Here is a 24493-nt window from a genome sequence, read left to right on the forward strand (position 1 = left end):
CTCCCATTTTAAATTCTCTGATTTTAAGGACCTATGTTCTGGGTGACATAACTGACTAATCTAGTCTCTGTTCCCCTTTTCTGTCTTTAACAAACTAGATTACCAGTTTTATCATATGAAGTTTTCAACCACCTAGCAGGAAACTCATGTTTTCATGGTGTTTATTAATGGGGGGTGGGATTCACCTGTTGTCTACTGTCTTTGAACAGAAGCTGCTCAGTATCTTGTGATATGAAATCCATCTCTTGCCCCTGACCCCTTGAGGAGATCTACTCTCACATTTAAGACTTTAATTTAGAAGAGTACTGTAGTGCAATGGTTCTTTATCTTTGGAGTTATGGCCAGATGGCATGCTCAGAAGGGATGCTCTCATATATTACTTCTAATGATTTATATATTTAGGAAACTGACTGATATCTAGTGAATGTAGTTTGTTAATGTAGTGTTTTCTTGGATAAATTTCTCAGGGTAAATTGCAGCTTGATGGTACCCTCAGTGATTTCTGAAATGTATTTGTAGATGTTATTTCTAACATTCTTGAACACTGACAGCTACTTGGCACAGCAGATAGAGAGCTGGGTCTGGAATCAGGAAGGCCTGAGGTGAAATCCAGCCTCATACACTTAATAGTCATTTGACCCTGAGCAAATGACTTAATCTCTGGATGCCTTAATTTCCTCAAATGTAAAATGGAGATAAAAATAGCACCTGCTTCCCAGATCAAGTGAGATAATATTTATAAAGTGCTCAGCATAATGACTGGCACAGAATACATGCTTAATAAAATGCTTATTTTCTTGAACTTGGGCAAACTATTAAGCAAATTCATTACCAAAGATTATCTGTTAAAATGTTTTATTATTAAAAGTATTGATTTAAGGTATCTTTGGTTTACTATAGTTATTAACAATACAGTTAGAGAGAGTAAACTTATTTAAATTTCAGAAGGTTGGGTGAATCACAAACTTCATGTTTTCTTTTATGTATACTTTGGATAATGGAATTTCTCAGTACAGTTGTTATATTATTTAAGCTAATAAAAATGGATCTTTTACAATAGAATTACAATAACAGTCTGATTAGTAAATTTCCCAGTAGCCATTCTCCGAATCCTTAGAGAAAAGGTAAGTTGCAGTATGCTTTCTTCACAATGTTATTAAGAATTAATATAGTACTAATAATGAGGAACAGAAAAAACATGAAAAAACCCCATCATATCCTTATAAATGCTATTTGGTGCACTCCAAGGCTACTTACTTCTCCCATTTTTAAAGTTTAGTCCTGTGTTTCAATGTTCAGACTTGAGTATGGACTGTTAAAGTTAAAAATTTTTTTTTCAGTTCAAAATTCTCTCTTTTTCCTTCATACTTTCCCTCATCCATTGAGAGAGTGAGAAATATGATAGCCATTATCAATGTGAAGTTATGTAAAACATTTCTTCATTAACCATGTTCTGGGGGGAAAAACAAGAAAAAAAAAGAAAGGAAAACTATGCTTCAGTTTACCCTCTGAACCCATCAGTTCTCTCTCTGGAGGTGTATAGGTTTTTACTTCAAAAGGCTTTTGGAGTCATGTTGGAATATTGTATTGATCAGAATTACTATATGTTTCACATTGATTAGCTTTACAACATTACTCCTACTGTGCAGATTGTTCTCCTGGTTCTGTTCACCTAGTGTTTGGACTCTTGATGGCCATTCCAGGGGAATGCAAGTACTTGTAGATCAGGGCAAGCTAGAAGGGTTTTAAAATATGTATCTGGAGATCTGACTTATAAGGACTAAGTTAGCTAAATTCCAAAGGGAAGGGAAACTATCATTTATTGAATGCCTATGTGTCAGGTACTGTTCTAAGATCTCTGCAAATATTATCTCACTTGATACTTACAATAATCCTGCAAGGTAAGTGCCATTATTATTTCCATTTTATAGTGGAGTAAATTGAGGCAGATAGAAGTTGAGTAACTTACACAGGGTTTTGCTGCTAGTAAGTATTAGAGGCCATAATTGAACTCAAGACTCTAAGCCTTGTGCCCTGCTAGCTCCTTTGGTCCCCAGGTGATAAATTTTTTCAACCATTGTTATTTATAAAGAACACCTACAGAAGTGTGCATGTTGGGGTATTATAGTCCATATCATTGGAGAGAATTTCCACATGGTGAAACCACAGATCTTTGAAGTAGTGACAGAAGATTAAAAATGAACAAGAAAAGCAACATTGAACCTTAAGAACTGATATATTGAAACACATTAAAAGCAGATTAATGAAATTTATATCAGAAAACATTTTCAACATGGTTTGACCAGAGAAGGACTGAGGGTGACTAAGGATGTATTTATTAAATTTAACTTTTTTTTCTGGGTGGTACTCACTATAATAACATATCCTGCATCCCACTTGCAGAAGTACCAATAAGAAGGTTGCAGTTTTGACATCTGAACATCTTGGCTAATTTTGTATGTTTGAATACTTGAAAAAATATCAATGTGAAAGATGTAAAAAGGATCAAAATGAAGTTCAATGCTGTTTTTGAAATGTTGTCAGTAGTTAATTCCTCTTGTGACCTTAGGCAAGTTAATTCACCTTTCTGTGTCTCATTGGAAAATGCATTATATAGATTTAAAGTATGATGCAGTGGAAAGAAACGAATTCTTGAAATCAAGATATCTGGGAGGAAATGTAAATTCTTGTCATATATTGCCCATGTGTCATGGGCAAATCATTTAATTTCCTTAAGACTATTAATTGCCCAGGAGGTGTTGGTAGAAAGAATATCCTCATTGGCATTTCCCTATACTAATGAAAGGGCAGCTAGGTGGCATAATGAATGGAGTGCCAGTCCTGGCATTAGAAAGACCAGAGTTCAGATCCAGACTCAGATAATAGCTATGGGACCCTGGGTAAAACTCTTAACTCTATTTGCTTCAGTTTCCTCATCCATAAAATGAGCTGGAGAAGAGAATCCCAAATGATTTGGACATGACTGAGATGACTTAACATCAAAATATCAGTGAATCCAATTTGATCTCCAAAGTCTAAAATTAAAGGGTAGGGGTAGGGAAAATTCTGTAGTAATGAACTCTTCACTTTTCTCTTGTAGTTAGGATTTTATAATTTGGAATATATTGCTAAACAAACTTCCCTTTCTGCAGGAATTGGAGGGATACATCTTTTTACCTGAAATTTCACATAGTGTTCATGTTTGTTAATTCATTGTTAGGAAGTATTAAGCTTAGAATTCCGAGATAAAAATTACTCAAGCAAAAAGCCCAAGGAATGTCCTTATGTTGGGTATTATTAAAAATGGAGCTAGACAACTAGCTGTAGGACTCTGAACTAAAAGAAATACCATTTTAATATTCCTTTTGGCCTTACAATTCCAACTCCTCTGCTTGTAAAGAAAAGTATCTGAGGGAACAAACCATAAGCTACAGCCAAAAGATTTCTGGAGAATGCTCTTATTGTCTCAAGAGAAGTAATTGTTAAATTTTCATTTGAGCATTTCCATCTTCTAGAATGGTTAATGCTACTAATCTGGGCTTGATTTATTGTTTTGCTTATTGTCTAGATATGAATAAATGGAAAAAATTTCATAATGTAAATTAAACTTTAAAGTGTGTACAATACACATTTTTGGGGAGCTTGTTGTTAAACATGTAGGTTGACACTGACTACAGCCTTTCCAGTCTAATGACTTTGAAGTTAAGTATATCTTTAAGGAAAGTGGGACTTTTGTGTGGCAGGCTATGAATAAATGAATAAATAATAAATAAATTAATATGAATAAATTAGAAATTAGTGAGAAGAATGCTTCTGTCTTCCATCCTACCTAAGAAGAATGAACATTTAAGTATTTCTAGAGATCACATTTGAGGTTACTGTATCCTTATGCCCAGAGCTTCTCCCCAGGATTCAGGAAGTTAAGTGACAAAGAGAATTTTTACATTTTCCTCTAAAACATATGGACTTTGAAGGTTGCTGGTAAAACTATGGCTCATCTCTGCAGTAATGACCTTCTTAACCCAGTCATATGTTTGAAAAGAGAAAGTAGTCCTGTTACTAACATGGTGTTCTTTTTGGCTTTGCTTCCACAGCTCTTCTTGGATCCCTCGTGGAAATTATATTGAATCTAATCGAGATGACTGCACGGTTTCTTTGATCTATGCAGTACACCTAAAGAAGTCTGGTTATGTCTTCTTTGAATACCAGTATATTGACAACAACATCTTCTTTGAATTCTTTGTAAGGGGTTTAAAAATCTGGAATTTCTCCTTGTCTTTCTCCTTTCCCAAACTTCAGTAGATACTTAGCTTTAAAGGGGAAGATATAGATGAATTTTGATATCTTAAACCTTGCCTCTCCCTTTTATCCTTCAACCTTTTGCCTATGAGTCAGGATTCTTCTATTCTCTTATAGCTTTGGATTTTATTTGCTTTTAAACTACATATCTTTTAATCTAATTTACTGTTTCTTGGATTGGTTGATGCTTTACCCTCTTTCTACTTTTAGATTGCTAAGGAAAGTGAAATAATGTGATTTGAATTCATTAAATCACATTTCCATTTTGTGAAACAGTGACAATTTCACTTTCTTTTTGTAGCTTCTAACACTTGGCCTTTTGTTTGAACTTTTCACTTTATTGATATTTCCTGGGAAGTTCACTCTTATCTGGAGTTAAATCATAGGTACTACTTTGTTATAGTCTTATTGTGGGTATTTATAGAACTTTCATGTTGGGTCTAAATGACTCTTCTTTTCCCATTATAATTTAAAATGTGTTTCTCTGTGGAGATTTAATTTGTTATGTAAGCATATTCATATGTAATATTTCAGAAATGCTACTGGGCAAAGGATTTTTGTGTTTGGGATCCAAAGGACTGGCAAATGGTAGTACTGATCATCATAAAGAATAGTAGTTATTTAAACTAATTTATCTACTTTAGTTAAAACATTTGCTTAATTGTTATAAACTGGAAAATGTCAGTTGTGGCTCAAGTGACTGCAAAAACATTGAACCGTTGCACTGAGTAAATGTGTTTTCTTTCCTTTCATTGTCTCTTCTTTCTTTCACATCCTGTCATTTCCCCCTTCACTTCCCTTAATTACAAAAATAGTTTTGAAAATGAGGAATAAGATTCCATGATGTGTAAATCCCATTCCAGCTCTAAAATTCAGTGAAATATTTAAACTGCTAAATAATACCCAAGTTACACATTTCCTCCTATAGCAGCCACTTCATTTGTGAAATGTTTCCTGGAGTAGATGAAAACCTTGTGGTTTATGCTTAGTGCTATCCAAATCGGGTTACAGGACTGAATAATGACTGAACAAATTGGAGACTATCAATACATAATTAAAATGAACTTAAGAAGAGAGACAATCATCCTAGTAGTAAGAGCTTCCTTCCTTCCTTCCTTCCTTCCTTCCTTCCTTCCTTCCTTCCTTCCTTCCTTCCTTCCTTCCTTCCTTCCTTCCTTCCTTCCTTCCTTCCTTCCTTCCTTCCTTCCTTCCTTCCTTCCTTCCTTCCTTCCTTCCTTCCTTCCTTCCTCCCTCCCTCCCTCCCTCCCTCCCTCCCTCCCTCCCTCCCTCCCTCCCTCCCTCCCTCCCTCCCTCCCTTCCTTCCTTCCTTCCTTCCTTCCTTCCTTCCTTCCTTCCTTCCTTCCTTCCTTCCTTCCTTCCTTCCTTCCTCCCTTCCTTCCTTCCTTCCTCCCTTCCTCCCTTCCTCCCTTCCTCCCTTCCTCCCTCCCTCCCTTCCTCCCTCCCTCCCTTCCTCCCTTCCTCCCTCCCTCCCTTCCTCCCTCCCTCCCTCCCTCCCTTCCTCCCTCCCTCCCTCCCTCCCTCCCTCCCTTCCTCCCTTCCTCCCTCCCTTCCTCCCTTCCTCCCTTCCTTCCTTCCTTCCTCCCTTCCTTCCTTCCTTCCTTCCTTCCTTCCTTCCTTCCTTCCTTCCTTCCTTCCTTCCTTCCTTCCTTCCTTCCTTCCTTCCTTCCTCCCTTCCGCCCTTCCTCCTTTCCTCCCTTCCCCTATTCCTTTCTTTCTCTAATAGGCTTAGCAGGCTAAAATTAAAAAACAATCACTTATATCTGTGCTTTGTACTGGCTGGATAGGCAATTTTTTTTGGGGGGGGGAACTATTCTGAATCAACTTTTAAACTTCTAAATCTAACCTCTTCAGTTTCTTTAATGCTACTTTAATCAACAAGGATTCATTAAGTGTTCACTTATTATGTGCCAGGCACTCTACTATGGCTTAGGAATACAAATACAAAGAAAGTAAAAAGAAAAATAGTAGCTCTTTGTCCTTAAGGAGTTTACATGCTAATGGAGGAAGACAACCTAAGAATAATCTGAAAAGTTATGGGAAATGTATGGTACCCAACACAGGGATGTAGTAGAGGAAGTCTTTAGGCACCTTGGCTATGAATGAGCCATGGTCAGTCTGGGCACCCTCCTTAATGGAGGTTTTGGAAGGAGACATTGTTAGAGGGAGAGGCAAAAGAGACTGAGAGTACTTCCAATGAGTGAATTATTCCAGGGCTGGAGTGAATTACAAGAAGAACTGAGCTACAGTAGAGAAGGTCCACTGTGCTGCCTGGAGAGGAATGAGATAGGGTCAGCTTCAGAGCCCTCCCTAAATGCAGATTCTAATTTTACCTTTCACACAGGAGTCTTTGCTATGACTGTTAGTAGTGCTAGGGAGACATAAAGTTTTGTTCTTTGGCATTTATAGTGGTAATGCTTTTGTTTTCCCTGTTAATTGTCAGAAGGAATGTTGATGTCTAGTACCTCTATTTCCTTGTTTTATCTGCCCAAGATTTACAGGCTGCTTCTGTTTTTGCCTTAAGTGCAAATTCCCTGACTCATTCTGTTGATCCTTGATGAGTAATAAGGGAAGAAATGACAGTGATTCTCATCAGCAGGATGCTAACAAATTGCAGTGTGCTTTGTTATCTAGTACACATGAAAATTACTCGACTAGGTACCTGGGAAAAATATAGGATGTTAAAGCAAGATAATGTTAGAGGAAATTAGTTGTCTTTCCATTTACAGAGGATGAAACTGAGAGAAAGAGAAGTTAAGTGACTAGCCTGAGATCCCCAAGCCAATTTTTTTGCCAGCTCGACCTAAAGCTCAGGTCCTCTGATTCTCATTCTTTCTACTATACTTACTAGGTCCTGACTTATGCCAACAAATAATTCCCTCAGGTGGTCGAATTATTTGAATTTACACTACATATTTCTATTGGGCTAAAACCAATCACCATATTTTAGACAATGACAATTTTTTTTTAAACCCTTACCTTCCATCTTGGAGTCAATACTGTGTATTGGTTCCAAGGCAGAAGAGTGGTAAGGGCTAGGCAATGGGGGTCAAGTGACTTGCCCAGGGTCACACAGCTGGGAAGTGTCTGAGCCCACATTTGAACCTAGGACCTCCCATCTCTAGACCTGGCTCTCAACCCAACTGAGCTACCCAGCTGCCCCCACAATGACAAATTTTAATAGTGTTGGCTCAAATACAAATGACTTCAGGGGATTCCTTATTGGCACAAATCAGGAGCTAGATTTACTGGGTTTGCACTGTAGCATGAGCTGCTTCTAGAAGACTAAAAGAAGAGTTAGGAATCTAAGCCTTATTTTTACCTTGGGTACATTCAGATTTCTGTTTGTTTTTTAATGACAGATTTGGAGTTGGAGAACCTGGATTTGAATCCTGCCCCTACCAATTAGTAGAATATTCAGGGTTAGACTGCATATTTCCATTGGCCTAAAACTAATAGAACCATATTTTACATTTTGCAAATCAGTGACCATATTTTACATAAATTAAACTTTGAATAGTGTGAAGCTGACTACATGTCTACTTTGGGGGATCATTATTTGTATTAACTCTTCATGTGTTATTTTCTCCCATTTTATTTTTTCTAGTAAATAAACGTATATTTTATCCCTTCCCTATCTAAAAGGAGAAGAAAGAGAAAAATACAAACTTTTTGTTACCAATGCTGAGTCAAGCAGAATCTATTTCCATACTGTTTATGTCCAAAAAACATCTCTCATTCTGTATCTAGAGTACATCACCTTTTAATCAGGAGATAGTTAACATGCATTGACTCCAGTCCGCTGGAATCATTATTGATCATTTCTCTGATCAGCAATTTCAAGGCTTTCAAAGTTGTTTGTATTTATAATGATGTTGTTTTTATACAACGTGTTCTACTATAAGTAGCACTTTGAAGTAATCTCTTTTCCCCCTTAATGTTGTTGGGCTAGGGACCAAGGAGAGGTGGAGAGAGCTAGAGAAGGTAGGAAAATGGTCACATAAGGTAAGGAGGAAATGATAAGAATTCTGATTTCTAATCTCAACTCTGTTTGCTAGTCAAACAAGAGCAAATTTTCACTTTGTTTTTTCCTCTCAGATTCCCTCAATTCCCCATTCTTCATAATTTCTTGATACTTTTTTCTCATCTGGAGGCTTGGAAACATGATGTTATAAGAAAGAATTTTATTAAGGAAAAAGATGTTTTTGTTTTTTGGCTGTGGCATTGATGCAAATGCAATCACATTGATGTTAAAAAGAACTATATGATCCTAAATAAGAGGAATGTTGGGAGAATCATGTTAACTATAGTCATCATTAATTTTTTAGTGATTTAGCATTAATGTTTGCCATAGAATAAAAATTTAGGACTTTGACATAGGGCTCAGTCACTAACCTATCTATTCACCTTGTTTAAGTAGCAAGTTGTTGTAGGAATATGGGTTGTGGGTAACATTTTGATGAGCTGGTTAACTTTTGGTTCATATTAACATGACTGCTTTATTTAGTAATTTTTCTGCTCTAAATACTTTCCAAATGCTTACTAATACAGCCTCTTCATGCTTTTTACTGTCATATCAATTTCCTTACAATAATGTCAATTCCTAGCTGTAGGCAACCTACATATAGCTGTAGGGCATAACTGTTTTCTTAGTCACCATTTAAGTACTTGAAACTTTGCTATGTATCCTTCCTGGAATTATTCATAATGAAGGATCTCTGTTTACTAAGTATTGATAGAATTTCTTATGGGTAGTCCTGTGCTGGCTACAAAAGCAAATGGAGACTATTTTTCCAGATGCTTAAATAGAGCCTTTGTGTTTAATTCACAGATACAAAATGACCAGTGCCAGGAGATGGACTCCACCACAGAGAAGTGGGTAAAACTGACAGACAATGGAGAATGGGGTTCTCATTCTGTAAGTCTTAGGGTCTTTTTCCTCCCTTATTCCCATTATTTTCATTTTTCTTTCCCCCTTTTCACTCATATTTCACTTTAAATGATTTGACATTTAATGCAGGAAAAGAAACAAAAATGGAAGCAAATTAGAAGTAAAATACAGTAATTCCTAGTTAAGAAAGAAGTTGCCTTTAAATTTTTTTAAATTTAAAGAATTTTTTAAATTCATAGAATTTATTTCCAAGTATCTCAGTTCCTCTCTCTCTCCTCCCCCATATCACAGAAGGCATCATCCAGGAGGTAGATATGTATATATCTATATTTTATGTTTCCATTTTTTTCAGTTCATTCTCTGGATATAACATTTACAATTTATTCTTAAAAAAAAACCCTGACCTTCTGTCTTAGAATCAATAATGTCCAAACAATTTCCCCCAAATAGTTATTTATTATCCCCCAAACTTGAATCTATGCTTTTTAAAATATAACATTACTATAATTTTTACTATGGTTTATTGCATGTTTGTTCTGTTCCACTGATCTACATTTCTATGTTTTAGCCATGACCAGCTAGTTTTGATGACTGCTTTATAATACAATTTAAAATCCAATATTGCTAGACCTCCTTTTTTATTTTTTATTAATTCTTTTGATATTCTTGATCTTTTGTTCTTACAAATGAATTGTTTTTTTTTCTAGGTCAGCAAAATAATTTTTTAGTAATTTAATTGGGATGTCACTGAATAAGTAGATTAATTTAGCTATTATTGCTTTTAGTTTTAATGAAGGGAAAGGGGAAAGAACATAGTTAAAAGAGCACAACTCAGGAGTCAGAGTATTTGGGTTCAAATCCCAGTTATGCAGCTTAGTACTTGTGTGACCTTGGAAAAGTCAATTATCTTCTTTAAGTCTTTATTTTCTCAGCATGGTTTAGACTAGATAGGCTCTGTGTATTAGTTCTAAGGCAGAAGAGCAGCACCAGTTAGGCAATTGGGATTTAGTGACATGGCCAAGGTCACACAACTATGAAGAGGCTTAGGTCAGATTTGAACTGAAGTCCTCCTGGCTCCAGGTCTGGTGCTCTGTCCATTGTGCTATTTAGCTGCCCTTTGAGGTAGATTTTTATTTTTCATACCAACCTCCATTCTTGTAACTTCTGCTTCCAAGCAGAGTGGGCAGAAGATTGGGTCATGCAAAATCAATATGCAAAAATGTTGAGGAGTTTAAACTTACTGATGAATGATATATGTTGATTTATTATCACTTTCACCAATGAAATACTTTTTGAAGAGCTAAAAGCTAGCATAACTAACACAACCTGGATTTGGCTGGAGCCAGCTTGAACTAAGCTGATTTGAAAATGTTCAATGTGTGTATTTATTTATATCTCAGAAACTAGTCAATCACAAATCAGGGTTTGGTTTATCATTTTATTTTATAAATTTTTTTTAAATTTTATTTTTAAATTTAAAATTTAATTTAAATTTTAAAATGCGGAAAATGTTACTAATCAGATTAAACTTAAAAGTTTGTTGTGGGTATATATATATATTCCCCCCCCCCCCATTCCTCATTCCTCAAACATATTTGCCTGCTTGTGGTTGCATCAGCAACAAATTCTTTGAGACTTAATGGAATGTACTGCTCAAGGGCATTTCTTTATCTCTAGCCCCTGAGTGATGGTAATGTTTTATTAAACTCACTTATATGAATGTTCCTTCTAGATTGTGAAGGTGTGAATGCCACTTGTAATCCAGGAGCTTTCTTTGCCTTTCCTGGCAAAGTACTTTTTTCATGATAAGTACTTTTTTCATTCTTGGGCAAGATAAAATGAGTGGCTGGTGAGGCTTTCTTTAATGGGCTGTTTGGCCAGCTCAAGCTTGCACATCAGAGTAAGGATATCTGATGGGATCCATGAAAAATGTTCTCTTCTCTGAACAAATCTAAAATGCAAAAGGAAAATTAGCTTAATTTATAACTGAGAAGAGTGCCTCTAGTGGTAGAAATAGTTCACAGCAAATAACGTTAGGTACCATCGGAGTCAGAAGTGGCATTGCCAGGGTCTGGGGAAGATTCAGTTGAGGGATGATGAAGGGATGGGGAATGGAGATCTGAGCACATTGAAGAGGCCTTCTTGAACCACCTTAGTCAGTGAGCACACCCCTGCCTGGCACAGGTCCTCAGGCCAGGTACGTCTGTCCTAGTTAGAACTGTCATGTCAACATGGAGGTAATATAGGAAGTTAACAGGATTTGGAAGTGATAAGAACAGAATCACTGGCTAGGAAAATCAAACCTAGAGAAGTACACTTTGATAGAGCAATCACACTACCCTCTTGTCATTTGCTATATTGCTTCCATTCCACAATTTAATGAGATGACTGATTTTGAAATAAGCAAACAAACTCATTATTTACCTTTTTTTTTGTTTTCAGAGCTCTCAGAGGCAGCTTTGAGTTGCTGCTAATTGTATAGATAAATATAGGGTTGAGACTTTCACACTCTAAAAAGAGGCTCATAGTGTAAAGAAATATTTTAAATAAAGGACTTTGCTATCACTTCTTTAGCCTCTGAAAAAAAGTTCACCTTATCTTTGTGTTGTTCACTCAGTTCAATTGCTTGGTGAACTTTTTCTATATAGATAATATTAAAGTCAACTTCAGTGGAGCCTCCATAAATCCTATGTCACTAGTTTTGAATTAAATTGGTAGATTCTAGATGAATGAGCTTGATATGTTCTAGTAGAAAATGGTGTTGATCCAACCATTTTGGAGAGCAATTTGGTACTATGCCCAAAAAACTATAAAATTTTTGACATAGCAATATCACTAGCATGTCTATATCCCAAAGATATCAAAGAAAAAGGTCCTCTTTGTACAAAAATACTTTTAGCAGGTCTTTTTGTGGTAGCAAAGAATTGGAAATTGAGGGGATATGCATTAATTGAGGAGTATTTGAACAAGTTGTAATATATAATTGAGATGAAATATGAATTTGCTAAAAGAAGTGATAAGCAGGATGATTCCAGAAAAAAACCTGGGAAGACATATACGAACTGATTCAAAGTGAGGTGATGACTAGGAGAACATTATACACTGTACCAGCAATATTGTAAGATGAACGACTATGTATACCTTAGTTATTTTAATTAATACAAATACCTAAAACTATTTTGAAGGACCTGAGATGAAAAATGCTACCTTCCTCCAGAGAAAGAACTGATGGAATCTGAATGCAAACTGAAGTATAATTTTTTTAACTTGCTTTTTCTTTTTGTAATATGGTTAATTTGGAAATATGCTTTACACGATTTTACATGTTTAATTGATATTACATTTCTTGCCTTCTTAATGGATTGGGAGAGGTGAGAGGGAGAGAGAATTTGGAACTTAAAATTTTTTAAAATGTTAAAAACAAATAAATGACACATTAAAAAGACAGTGGCATAAGTGAATAAATTGTTAACTTTCTTGTGTATTTAGAAGCAACATAGACTTGCATGATTATAGTGACTTTCTTTTATCTTTACAGGTCATGTTAAAATCAGGCACAAACATACTATACTGGAGGACCACAGGAATCCTCATGGGGTCCAAAGTGGTGAAACCTGTACTAGTGAAAAACATCACTATTGAAGGTATATTTATCACAGAAACCCTTCCATATGATAATTAATATATTCAACTTTTATATTTATTAGTAGATAAGACACACTTCTCTATTATGTTCTTTAAATTAAAAAAAAAACCTGTTTTTGGCAGGGTAAGCTAATATATGGTATCTATCCTCTAACTATCTATAAATCTTACATAGAGCTTGATATGATTAAAAAAAAAGATGAATCAAAGTGAATTAGTGCATTGTGTGCCAGGTAAGGAGAACCCAGGCTTGTTATTTGCCAAATGTTTTTTTTCCATGTAGGATGTAATTTTTTATTTAAGTGCCATTTGTCACACACTAAGAAGACAAATAAATGTCTCAGAATTTAACAACCATTTATTCAGAGCCTATTATGTAGTACCATAGACACTTGCAGCAAATACAAAGATTAATAGTTCATATATCTGTCCATAAGGATGATATAATCTAATAGCGGAGATAACACATACATAAAATGTTAGGGTTGATAGGAACTGATGGTATTGCATCGACCTCTACTGGAACTGATCTATACAACATTCTTGATCTCCAGTGATATAAGAACTCATGAGCTCCCGTGGTTGTCCATTCTACTTTAATTTGTATTGTTAAGAACTCCTCACATCCTTACTTTTAGCTTACATTTGCTTCTCTAATTTCTATCCCTTGTTCTTAGGGTTTCCTTTTGAACTAAAGCAGAATAAGTAAGGTCTTCATTCTTTATCTCCTTTTTGTCTTCTTTTCTTCAAGATAAAAGAATCTGATTCAAAATTTATCTTCAGATAGCATTTTTTTTGAGGTTTCTCACCATTCTCATCATCTTCCTTTGGATGTGTCCTCCTCTAGTTGTTCAATGTCCTTTCTTACATGATAACTGAGAGGCAAGATTCAGTCCTAAGAGCTCAATGCAGTTCCCCAGCTATGGTTCAAGTGGAGCAGAGCCTATTTATGCTTGTAAGAGAGGCCCAAAGTGCTATCTCTGGCAGTCTAGTGAAGGAAAAAATAATTTTTGGCAGGGAAATGAGGTGCAGCATCATGTAGAAGGTAGCACCTGTATTGATCTTGAGAGATGAATAGGACTTTAGTTGGGAGAGACATAAAGCAGAATATTTCAAGTTATGGCAGCAGAGAAATTCAAGATGTGCTTGGAGGATAGTGAAGTTTTCTTCTTCTTCTTAATCATTGTGTATATGAGAGAGGGTATTGGGGAAAAAACCTGGGAATAATCATTGGATCTAGATAAGGGTCTTGAATGCCAACATGAGAATTTCAATGGATAATTTAGAAGGACCCTATTGAGACTTTGAACCAAAAGACTAGTGATTATATTTCTACATTAGGAAAATTAATCTGACATATATATGAAAAGACAGATCAGAAAAGAGATAGAATGGAGGTGTGGAGAGGCTGTTGTGGTAGTTAAAGTGAGAAATCAACAAGGTCTGAATTCCATTGATAGCAGTGGGAATGAAAATGGGACAAATGGCAAGATGATGAAATCTGTATTTTTTTTTTTAGGGTTTTTGGTTGGAGGAATGAGGCAGGATGTGTAGGTACTACACTATCTAGTAGGCAGTGGAAGAAAGGAACCTGGACCTGGGAGTGGAGATAAAGATTTCAGAGTCCTCTGAATAATTGTCTGAATACTGCCATTGTTAAAGGATGAGGCTAGCAGGGGAGAAAGTGTAGAGAGAAGAGAGAGAAAGAGACCAGGGAAATTTTCCTTCTAGAAGATAGAAGAAGAAAGTAGAGCCATCAAAGTAGATAGAAGGAACAATTAGAGAACCAGAAGTATTACCAGGAGAGCACAGGGTCATAGAACTCAAGGGAAGTGGTACACCCTAAAAAGAGCATAGTATAAAGAGCATAGAATTTGGAGTCAGGTGACCTGGGCTCGAATACTATCTCTACCACCTCTGTTGGTGTACTTCTCTGGACCTCAACTTCCTTTTCTGTAAAATGATGCATCTGGCCTAGATGACTCTTAAGGTCCATTCCAAGGAAGTTAGGTGGCAGAGACAGACCTCAAGTTACTTAATCTCTCTCACAGCCTTAGTTTCCTCATGTGTAAAATGAGGACAATAATGACTTCCCAGGGTGGTTGTGAAGATAAAAATTATATATATATACATACATATGTATGTATATATATATAAATATATATAAAGCTCTTTGCACATAAAAACACTATGCAAATGTTAGTTGTTACTCTTAATAACATCTTATTATCAGTAAGTTTATGATCCTAATGATACTAAAAGGTAGTTGGAGTGAGGATAAAGGAAAATATACTACACAAACACCAAGGGCGACTCAAGGATAAGTCTAAGAGGAAAGGGTATCTGATTAGGTAATTAGGAAATTATTGGTGAGTTTTGTGGGAACCGTTTCAGAAAGATGAGAAGGGGTGGAAGCCAGACTGCAAGAAATGAAAGGCTATGGAGATAATGGAGAGAAAACTTGGGTGACTAGCTCTAGAAAAAGCATTTTTATTTTAAAGGAAATCTTAGAATGTTCATAGGCAATAGATGAGAAGGGATACTAAAAGGAAGAATGATTTAAACTGTTAATACATGGCTATGGAAGTAAAGATAAAACACTCTCCCCTTCCCCTTGGACTTATGCCTTAAGTGGAAAGTTCAGTGCTCCCCTATTGTCTTCTGTGGTTCTGGCTATTGCAGAAAATCAAAAGCCAAAACATGCTGACATAGACACCCTTCAACTCAGGCTTCTCAAAAGATGCTTTTTATTAAAACAGGGAATCTCTTAAACGTACCGTTTATTCCATACTGGAATTCGAGATCAGACAGTTACAGTACAGAGATGCTAACATTGGTGAATGAGGACATCTGCTGGCTAAGTCAGGGATCACAAATTAGGACAGAAAAAGTTTTATCAGTGTTACAACAAGATTTACAAGTTGGAATGCCCTTTAGAAACCCTGTAATTGCATATGTATACTAGGAATAGTGTGGAGCCTAACGCTCTGTTTCTCCATCTGTCTCTGTGTCTGTCTGTCTTTCTGTCTCTCTCTTTTTGTGTCTGTTGCTGTCTCTCTGAGCAGGCTCTGTTACCCCAACCTGTAGGATTGGTGTTGGGGAGGAGGGTTTGCGGTATAACATAGCATTTGACTGTAATTCACTATTTATTTTTTCAGAATCCTGGATGGTAACAGTGTAGCAGGAAAAGGAGACTGGGGGGGGGGGGGGGGAGAGACACAGAGAGAGAGACAGACAGAGACAGAGAAACAATGAGACAGAGAGACAGAGATTGAGAGAGTCATATGTTGATAGTTCCTGAGTTAGCATCAATGTATTCCCTCTTTTCGGATGGTGACATCATTGACTCTAAACCATAGTTACTAAATGATTAGACAAAAGTAACAAAATAATAGTCACAATATTTCTTCAGAAGAAAAGGTCAGGAATAATTACAAATTTTATTTCTGATAAAATAATTATGAACTTTACTCTTACAGCAGCAATATTTTGTTGCCCTATAAACCTTGATTACATTCTTCTAGTAATGTATGTGGTTTCTATGGGAAACAGGGAATATATATATATGTATATATATATATATACACACATACATACATATATACATATACATATATATATATATATAATTCTAGAAGGAAAACACAGGAATAAGGAAAGATATGCCAAGGCAACTCACATCTCTGAAATGTAGGCTTTCGTGTCTTTGGTCCCTTCAGGAATAATTTGGACTACATGAAGTTACTTCTATGCAAGCACAGACACTTCTGGTCCTCCTCCCTTCTTTCTTTTTAGACAAAGCTAACTCTTTGACTCTGGAGCTCATGAAGCATGTTAAGTTCCCAGTCACCCTTAACAGGAAGCTGAAAAAAAAGATGTTCCATGTTTTTCAGTGACAAGTAGTTCCCATAAGCCAGAGAGCTGCCAAGCTTTTCAGATCCTCAAATGGCAAGGGAATTTTGCTTTAATCTAATAGGCTCTCTGCAGAGCCAGTGCTCTTTTTACAGCAAAGCAGATGAAAAACCTATGCCACCCCCTCCTTTTTTATTTTTTAAATTGGAGAAGGTTGCAACCAAGCACCCCTGTGAAGTTTTTCTTCTTTTGGGCTATAGATGGCATTAGAAAACCATAAACTCAATTGTCTAGCAGCTATAGGATTCAGCTCTTCTCCCTTTAACCAGCACAGAAAATTGAAGAACTCTCAGGTGACCTAACCTTTTCCTAGCTAAACTGGAAAGAATTGCCTCTCTTGTAATCAATAGATCTCCTGAAATGTAGCTAAAAAGCCTTCTGGTTCACTGGGCTCCTGTCAGTTCTAAATTCAGTCCTAACACTCTCCTGACTTCTCCACAACTCAGCTTACCTTCTCACTGCTTTTGTTTATCTCTTCTATGATTTCCTGATAGCTTCTTTTTTATACCTTCAAGTTAGTGCTTCTTGGAACTCAATGACTCAACCTACAGGTAAAACTTGAGAATTCCACTTTTGTGTCATATAAGAACCCAGAAGTCCTTTTAAAATCACCCCATAAATCCCAAACAGTTCTTTGGCTTATAATTTTGTCAGGCACAAACTTTAAAATTCTAAAAAACAGTCATTTGCAAATGAGCTGATGGCCCACAATGCTGGGAAGCTATCTTCACCAATGTTATTTCACTCCTTTGAAAGAAGTCCTTATAGTACATTTATCTGATGAGGTGTCTTTCTGTCCCTCAGGACAATTTGTGTCTCTTTGATATTTTATTTGAGAGACTGTGCTTCTTCACAAGCAGATTTTATTAGTTTTCCTTGTATGATTGTTGGGATAGCTAGGTGCATAGTGGTAGTGGATACAGTGCCAGTCCCAGAGTCAGGAAGACTCATCTTTGTGAGTTTAGATCTGGCCTGTGTATGATCCTTGGCAAGTCAGCTGACTCTGTTGGCCTCAGTTTCCTCATATGTCAAATGAGCTGGAGAAAGAAATGGCAAACCACTCCAATATCTTTGCCAAAAGAATTCCAAATGGGGTGATAAAGAATCAGGACTCCACAATGACAACAGAACCATTATTATTTTTCTGCCTTTATCAACATCTTGAAAGAGGCAGTGACTTATATTTAGGTGAAGAAACTGTGATAGAGAGATTGTGATTTGGTCCTAGAGGTATAGTATGACTTTAGACAAGGGAAATATAAAGTGAAGCATTTTTAGAGTACTCTAATCATCTGACTATCATATGCTTATGGTTAGTTGATTTTCTAAATTAGTGATTGCCAGATTTTAGGTCTCTTTCCCCATGTTGTATAATGTGTTCCTATAATATGCTCCATGAACCTCATTCCAGTAGGAATAAAGGTTAATGTAAAAGACCAAGCCAAAAATAACCATGAGGGGAAATCTGTTGCTCCTTCTCCCTCTCCCCAACCCAAATAAATAATTCCATATAATGATTTTTAGTGTGCTAGACTTAGAATTAGGAAGATATGGGTTCAAATTCTGCCTGAGACCCTTATTAGCTCTGTGAGCCTCAGCAAGTAATATGACCTTCCTGGACCTAGTTCTTTCCATGTAAAATGAAGAAGATGGGTTCAGTGGTTGCTAAGGTCCCTTGCAGCTCTAAATCTTTGATCCTAGCATCTAAGAAGAAGAGCAATGATTCAAACCTAAATTCTGTGACTAAAAGTCTAGTGTTCTGTCCATTACAAATTTGCCAGGTGACCTTATTCACTTGATTGAGTAAACAGACACTGGTGGCTTATAGTCATATAGATAAATAATTTGGTTTTAAAAATAAGACCTAGATTTAGGGCTAGAAGGGACTCTAACCGCTCTCTAGTCCAAATAGAAATGAAGAAAACGAGGCCTAAAGAATTGTGACTTGGCCAGGGTTATATGGGTAACAAATGACAGAACTATGTTTTGAACTCAGTTGGTCCAGTTCTGAATTCAGCAAGCTTTTACTTTGTGCCACTCCAGATGGGGAATATGACACAGTGGAAAGAAAGAACCCTGTATCTTAATTCATTAAAGTTGTTCCATCAATTAGTTTTTGGGATTAGATGATTTTCAATAGGTTACTATTAATTAACCATCTTCAATGCTGTCAGCTATAGGACACGAACAGTTCTGTGCTTGGTGCTGGGTATTCAAAAATGAGATGACACTGTCAGGGAGCTTTCATTCTAGTGAGAGAAGACAAATTAATTCAGTTCAGTAATTCAAACATGAATTAGTTATTATGCACACATACAAGAATAACACCAGATTATTTGATGAGGGAAAAATGCTGACAACTGGCACATCGGAGAGTACTTTGAATAGGAGCTGGCATCTGACCAGTACTGTGAGAAAAGGTAATTCTTTTGAAATGCGGAGTTTTTGGTATGAGAGGTGGTTAATGCGAGAGCACAGAAGCAGGAGATAGGATAATACCAAATTTTAGAACTGTGTAGTGTGCAGTTTGGCTGGAATCTAGTATGAAGGGGATCCTGAAGTAAGGCTGGAAGGATAGATTGGAGCCAAATTAGGGTGGGTTTAAATGTCAAGAGGAAGTTTGTTTTTTATTCTAAAGGCAATAGGGTTCTATGGAAGGTTGTGAGCAGGGGAGTGGCATGGGAAGAATTGTGCCTTTGGCATCTGAATAGATGAGGTTGAAAAGATAGAGACTGGAAACAGATAGCTCAGTGTAGAGGCTATCACCATCACTGAGGAGATAACCATTAAGAACTAGGCTGGTGACTGTGTGAATGGAGTTAAAGGCACAGATAAAAGAGGAAATACAGAGTTAGAGCTGACAACTCTACAACATGAGGGATGGCAAATATGATTGCAGTTATTTGAACCTGGGTACCATGAACTGAAATGGAAGAAAGGAATAGGTTTACAAGGAAAGAAGATGAGTTTTATTTTTGATATACTGAATTTTGGAGACTTCTGGGACATTCTCATTATGTCCAGCCAGTGGTTGATAATGTAGGACTAGAGTTCTGAAGAGAGAATAGAACTGGAGATACAGATTTAGGAATCATCTATGTGGGGCAATCTAACAAGAGGGAAGAGTGGCCAAAGGAATCATAACTGATATTCTGATAAATGTACCGATCACCAAAAGGGCTAGGTCAGTGCTCAATATATATGAGTTCTAGAATTACCAATTCTTTTTTCCAAGTAGGAGGCTTCATGGAGTACTGGAATCAGGAAGACGAGTTTAAGTCTCATCAGCTGTGCTACTTTGAGCAAGGCATTGAACCTCCATTGATTTAAGCAACTCTTAGACTACGAAATACAGAGAAGGTGTTGACATGAATTGGGAGATGAAGTTTCATGCAGTTTCCTCATCTAGGGACTTCCCTGGTTCTATCTCTATCACGATCCTGCCTAGAGGTGATAACTTGATATTTGGAGGGTAGATAAGATTATCAAGAGAGTTCTTAACCCTCAAAGTTTCCATGGATAGATTTTAGGAACTCAGTAAGGAAAAAAATTACATCTTAAAAAAATATCATCTAAATGAAATTTAACATTTCCTTTTCCAGTTTCCATTTTAATTCTTATGATTAAAAATAAACAGTCTGAGAATGGGTAGGTTTTACTAGACTTCCAAAGGTATACATCCCAGTGAAGTAAGGTTTTTCTTTTTTATATTGTTTTATTGTTGCCTTTTCTTTTATCAGTAAAATAAATGTTATTAATATACATATTTCTATATATGCTCATCTCCTCTCCCTTCCCTCATTTGAACCTTCTCATATAATAAAGAGGAAGAGTTGTATGTAAATACCCCATAAGTATGCAGTATTCTTCAGCATTCTCTGTGTTGAGAGGATACTTATTTTTTATTATCTGTTCTCTGGGACTATTAGTGGTTTTTCATTTACTCATTAGTGACCTTTCCCCTAACATTACCGTAGTTGTGTGTATATTGTTCTCTTGATTCTGCTTATCAGATGTATTGGTTTGTATGTGTCTTTCCATAGTTTTCTGAACACCTATTATTTGTCATTTCTTATTGCACAGTAATATGTCATTACATCATATATACTGGGATTTCTTTAAACTCTTCCCCCACCTGATAGGCATCTAGTTTATTTCTAGTTCTTTTCTATAATAAAAAAGTGCTGTTTGGAATATTTTTTGCATGAATTGGAACTTTGTTTCTATCTTTGATCTCCTTTGTATAAATGCTCAGTAGTTACATGAGTACCAAACCTTGTTTTGCTAGAAGGACCACTTCATTCTTTGTACAATGGAAAGCGCACACTGGAAATAGAGCACCTGGCTTCAAGTCTTGCCTCTGACTATTACAGTCTGTTGGTGTCATGTAAATCATTTAATCTTTTGGAGCCTCAATTTCTTCATATATAAAATGAAATACTATCCTCGATGTTTCCAGATCAGTGATCCTTAGGGACTAAAGTAAATGCAAAGAGCATATGAAGATATAAAAGGAATTTGAGATCTATGGAGTAAAGAAAATGAGAGAGGTGATGGCTTTTTTTTCTCTCCCTTAAATTACCATTTGGTAAGGTTATTGGCTGAGAGATAATTAGGTGGAAGGCAGTAAAAGTTAACATGTAAATTTGTAGAAAGCAAGGTGTTATGGAAGATTAATAACAGGAATGATCCTGTATAGTTAAGGGAGTTAGGGAAAGCTTTTTGGAGAAGGTAGTACCTGAGTACCTGAGCTTGTCCTTGAAGAAAGGGAAGGATTTCAACATGTGCAAGTGTGGTTGAGAGATCATTCTAGGAGGGGGAAACAGTCGACACAAAGGTATTTTGGCTTTATCACATAGCTACTCTTTTGGGATAAAGCTATACATTTAGCTTAAGTCAGGTTGTAGAGGGCCTTTGAGTATTTATTTTATTCTAGAGGCAGCAGAGAGCTCTTGAAAGTTTTTGAGAAGGGTTGTGGTATTATATTAACTCTATGGATTAGAAAGACTTTTCCCAGACATGTAAAATTTGGATTGGAAAGGAAAGAAACTAGAAGCATGGAGAATGATTAGGACACCATGAAAAAATTCCAAATGAAAGCTAATATCTGAACTAAGATGGTGGCAGGAGGAGGGAGGGAATATAAAAGATCATAGGATCATTGATTCAGCCATGGAAAGGTCCTTAGACTTCATCTAGCTTAAATCTCACATTTTACAGATGATGAAACTGAGTCCCAGAGGTAAAGTGAATCTCCAAGGGGTAAGTGGCAGAACTGGGATTCCAATTCAGTTCCTCTGACATGAAATCAAACTTTCTTTTCAATGTACCATCATATTATGGAGATGAAATTGACCTGTTAGATTGTATTACATCTTTCTTCCCATTAAATCTGTGTTCTCATTTTATTTCACAGGTGTTGCATACACATCAGAATGTTTTCCCTGCAAGCCAGGCACATTCAGTGACAAGCCAGGTTTATCCCATTGCCAGGTTTGCCCTAGAAACACCTATTCTGAGAAAGGAGCTAAAGAGTGCATAAAATGTAAAGACACCCAGTTTGCAGGTAGGGATATTCTTATAAGGAATTATGTTTTCTTTCTTGAGCTGTCAGAATTTTTTATAACCTGTAAATGAAGTACAAAATATCAAAATTGAAAGGGGGACATAATATATTAAAAAGCTGGCAGAACAACAAAAGGAGAGCAGTTTGAGTGCTCACCATATTTTTTTGTGCTAAATTTCCCCTTTGTTACTACACTGTTTTCTGCTCTAAAACCTTGGGAGTCTAGCATTTTCTGTTGTCTCCTTGAAACAGAGAACTCTGAATCTCTGGGCAGAGTAAATGTGACTGGAGTTAAGGCAATACAATTCTCTCAAGAAAAGGTTTATCATGATGTTAAAATAATTGATTTGTGATTAAAGATGTTTAAGTAGTGTTGGAATTTAGAAAAAGAAACTAATTTTCCAATATTCTATCAATCACTATAAAAGAACTGAGAAAAATAAAGCTTCCCTCTTTTCTTAGAAGGAATCAAAATCCAATTTAACCTCACTTCCTGATTCTTTCTTTCTTTCTTTCTTTCTTTCTTTCTTTCTTTCTTTCTTTCTTTCTTTCTTTCTTTCTTTCTTTCTTTCTTTCTTTCTTTCTTTCTTTCTTTCTTTCTTTCTTTCTTTCTTTCTTTCTTTCTTTCTTTCTTTCTTTCTTTCTTTCTTTCTTTCTTTCTTTCTTTCTTTCTTTCTTTCTTTCTTTCTTTCTTTCTTTCTTTCTTTCTTTCTTTCTTTCTTTCTTTCTTTCTTTCTTTCTTTCTTTCTTTCTTTCTTTCTTTCTTTCTCTTCCAAAAGGAAGTGCTCCATGACTGAACCTCATTTTTTGCATTACAGATGAAGGATCAAGCCAATGTTTGGAGCGTCCTCCTTGTACTCAAAAAGACTACTTTCAGATTCATACTCCATGTGATGATGAAGGAAAGGTACAATTGTTATGAAGACTGCTTCAACCCACCAAGCTAAGCATCCTGGGATTTAGCCATCAGGGAACTAAAGCTACCCTATAAGAGACCCCAGGAGGCCATCTGATTCAAATTTTTTTTTTTTACAAATGAGGAAACTGAGATCAGGGAGGTTAATAGATTTGACAAAAGATCACAGAGGTGATAAACATCAGAAGTTTGCTTTGAACCCCAGTCCTCAGTTTCTTGCCAGTGACAAGAGGATGGATTTAAGCAATACACATTAAAGAGCTAATGTTTTTCAGAAAAAAGTCATTTCTAAATCTGGAGCTCCAAGTTTTATATTTTAAATCATGGAGAGCTAATGTCTTACAATTCCTCTTTAATTTTTTGGTACCATAGTGGGTTTCATCAGTTAAAAACCACACAGCTGCTGGGATGCAGTTTTTGGCAAATAGCAGTATAATTGCATTAGCAAAAGCAAAGTAATCAGCATAAAACCCTACTTTGCCAGAGGGAAAATGTGTCTATAGACTCAATAAGTTTCCCTGCCACTCTCTTAATTAAAGAATCAGAAGACATTGCGTGAATAAAGCAAAATTAGCATTAAAAATAACAACAAATTCCTAGTCTGTTTTTTGCATTTGGGAAATAAATGTATTGCTTCTGAACTTATTTGATGGTGAATTCAGGGCAGAGTTAGTTTCTTTTACTTATTAGGTCTTACCTTGCAGTTATATTTTTAATAATAATAATGCTTTAATTAAAACTTAGTTTATCAAGTTTTCAAAGACTTAATTTTAATTTTTTAACAGTAAGCTTATATTAATGTTCATAATATGGTAAGACTTCATCATTTTAGAATAACTCAAAGAGACAGGCTTATTTGGACTAGCTAAATATCTAAATTATAATATTTTCTAAAAATACCTACTGGTTTATTATTTCCAAATGCATTAACTCAGACTAACAACTACTAACAAAACATTCTCAAGAGAATTTCCTGCTTTAACAAGCAAATAAGAATTATATAGCATGTTATTTGGAGTTGAGTTGGATAATAGGTCATAGGGTTAGAGAAAAATGTGACTTTAGATTATTGAGTCCACTGTTCTTATTTTTAACTTGAGGAAATTAAAGTATAGAACAATTAAGTGATTTGGTCAAAGTCACTTAGTTTGTAATTGTCTAAAGTGGAACATGAACCTGGGTCTCTTTGATCGAGAGTGCAGAGCTATATCCACTAAACTATGTACAAAGGTGGAGTAGAAAAAAA

The 24493-nt window shown here is 36.0% G+C and overlaps 1 protein-coding gene across 2 annotated transcripts in view; it reads left to right on the plus strand.

The window, feature by feature from the left end:
* ELAPOR2 (endosome-lysosome associated apoptosis and autophagy regulator family member 2) overlaps positions 1 to 24493 on the plus strand; it is a 209993-nt gene that overhangs the window by 119340 nt on the left and 66160 nt on the right. For both annotated transcript variants that reach the window (XM_001369205.5, XM_056799462.1), the window contains exons 4-8: positions 4095 to 4242; positions 9149 to 9235; positions 12747 to 12852; positions 22182 to 22331; positions 23150 to 23238. In XM_001369205.5, coding sequence (XP_001369242.2) covers positions 4095 to 4242; positions 9149 to 9235; positions 12747 to 12852; positions 22182 to 22331; positions 23150 to 23238 — 580 coding nt within the window. The remainder of the gene's footprint in view (positions 1 to 4094; positions 4243 to 9148; positions 9236 to 12746; positions 12853 to 22181; positions 22332 to 23149; positions 23239 to 24493) is intronic.

The sequence above is a fragment of the Monodelphis domestica genome, chromosome 5 (genome assembly GCF_027887165.1).
Source record: "Monodelphis domestica isolate mMonDom1 chromosome 5, mMonDom1.pri, whole genome shotgun sequence".
In the NCBI taxonomy this organism is placed as follows: domain Eukaryota; kingdom Metazoa; phylum Chordata; class Mammalia; order Didelphimorphia; family Didelphidae; genus Monodelphis; species Monodelphis domestica.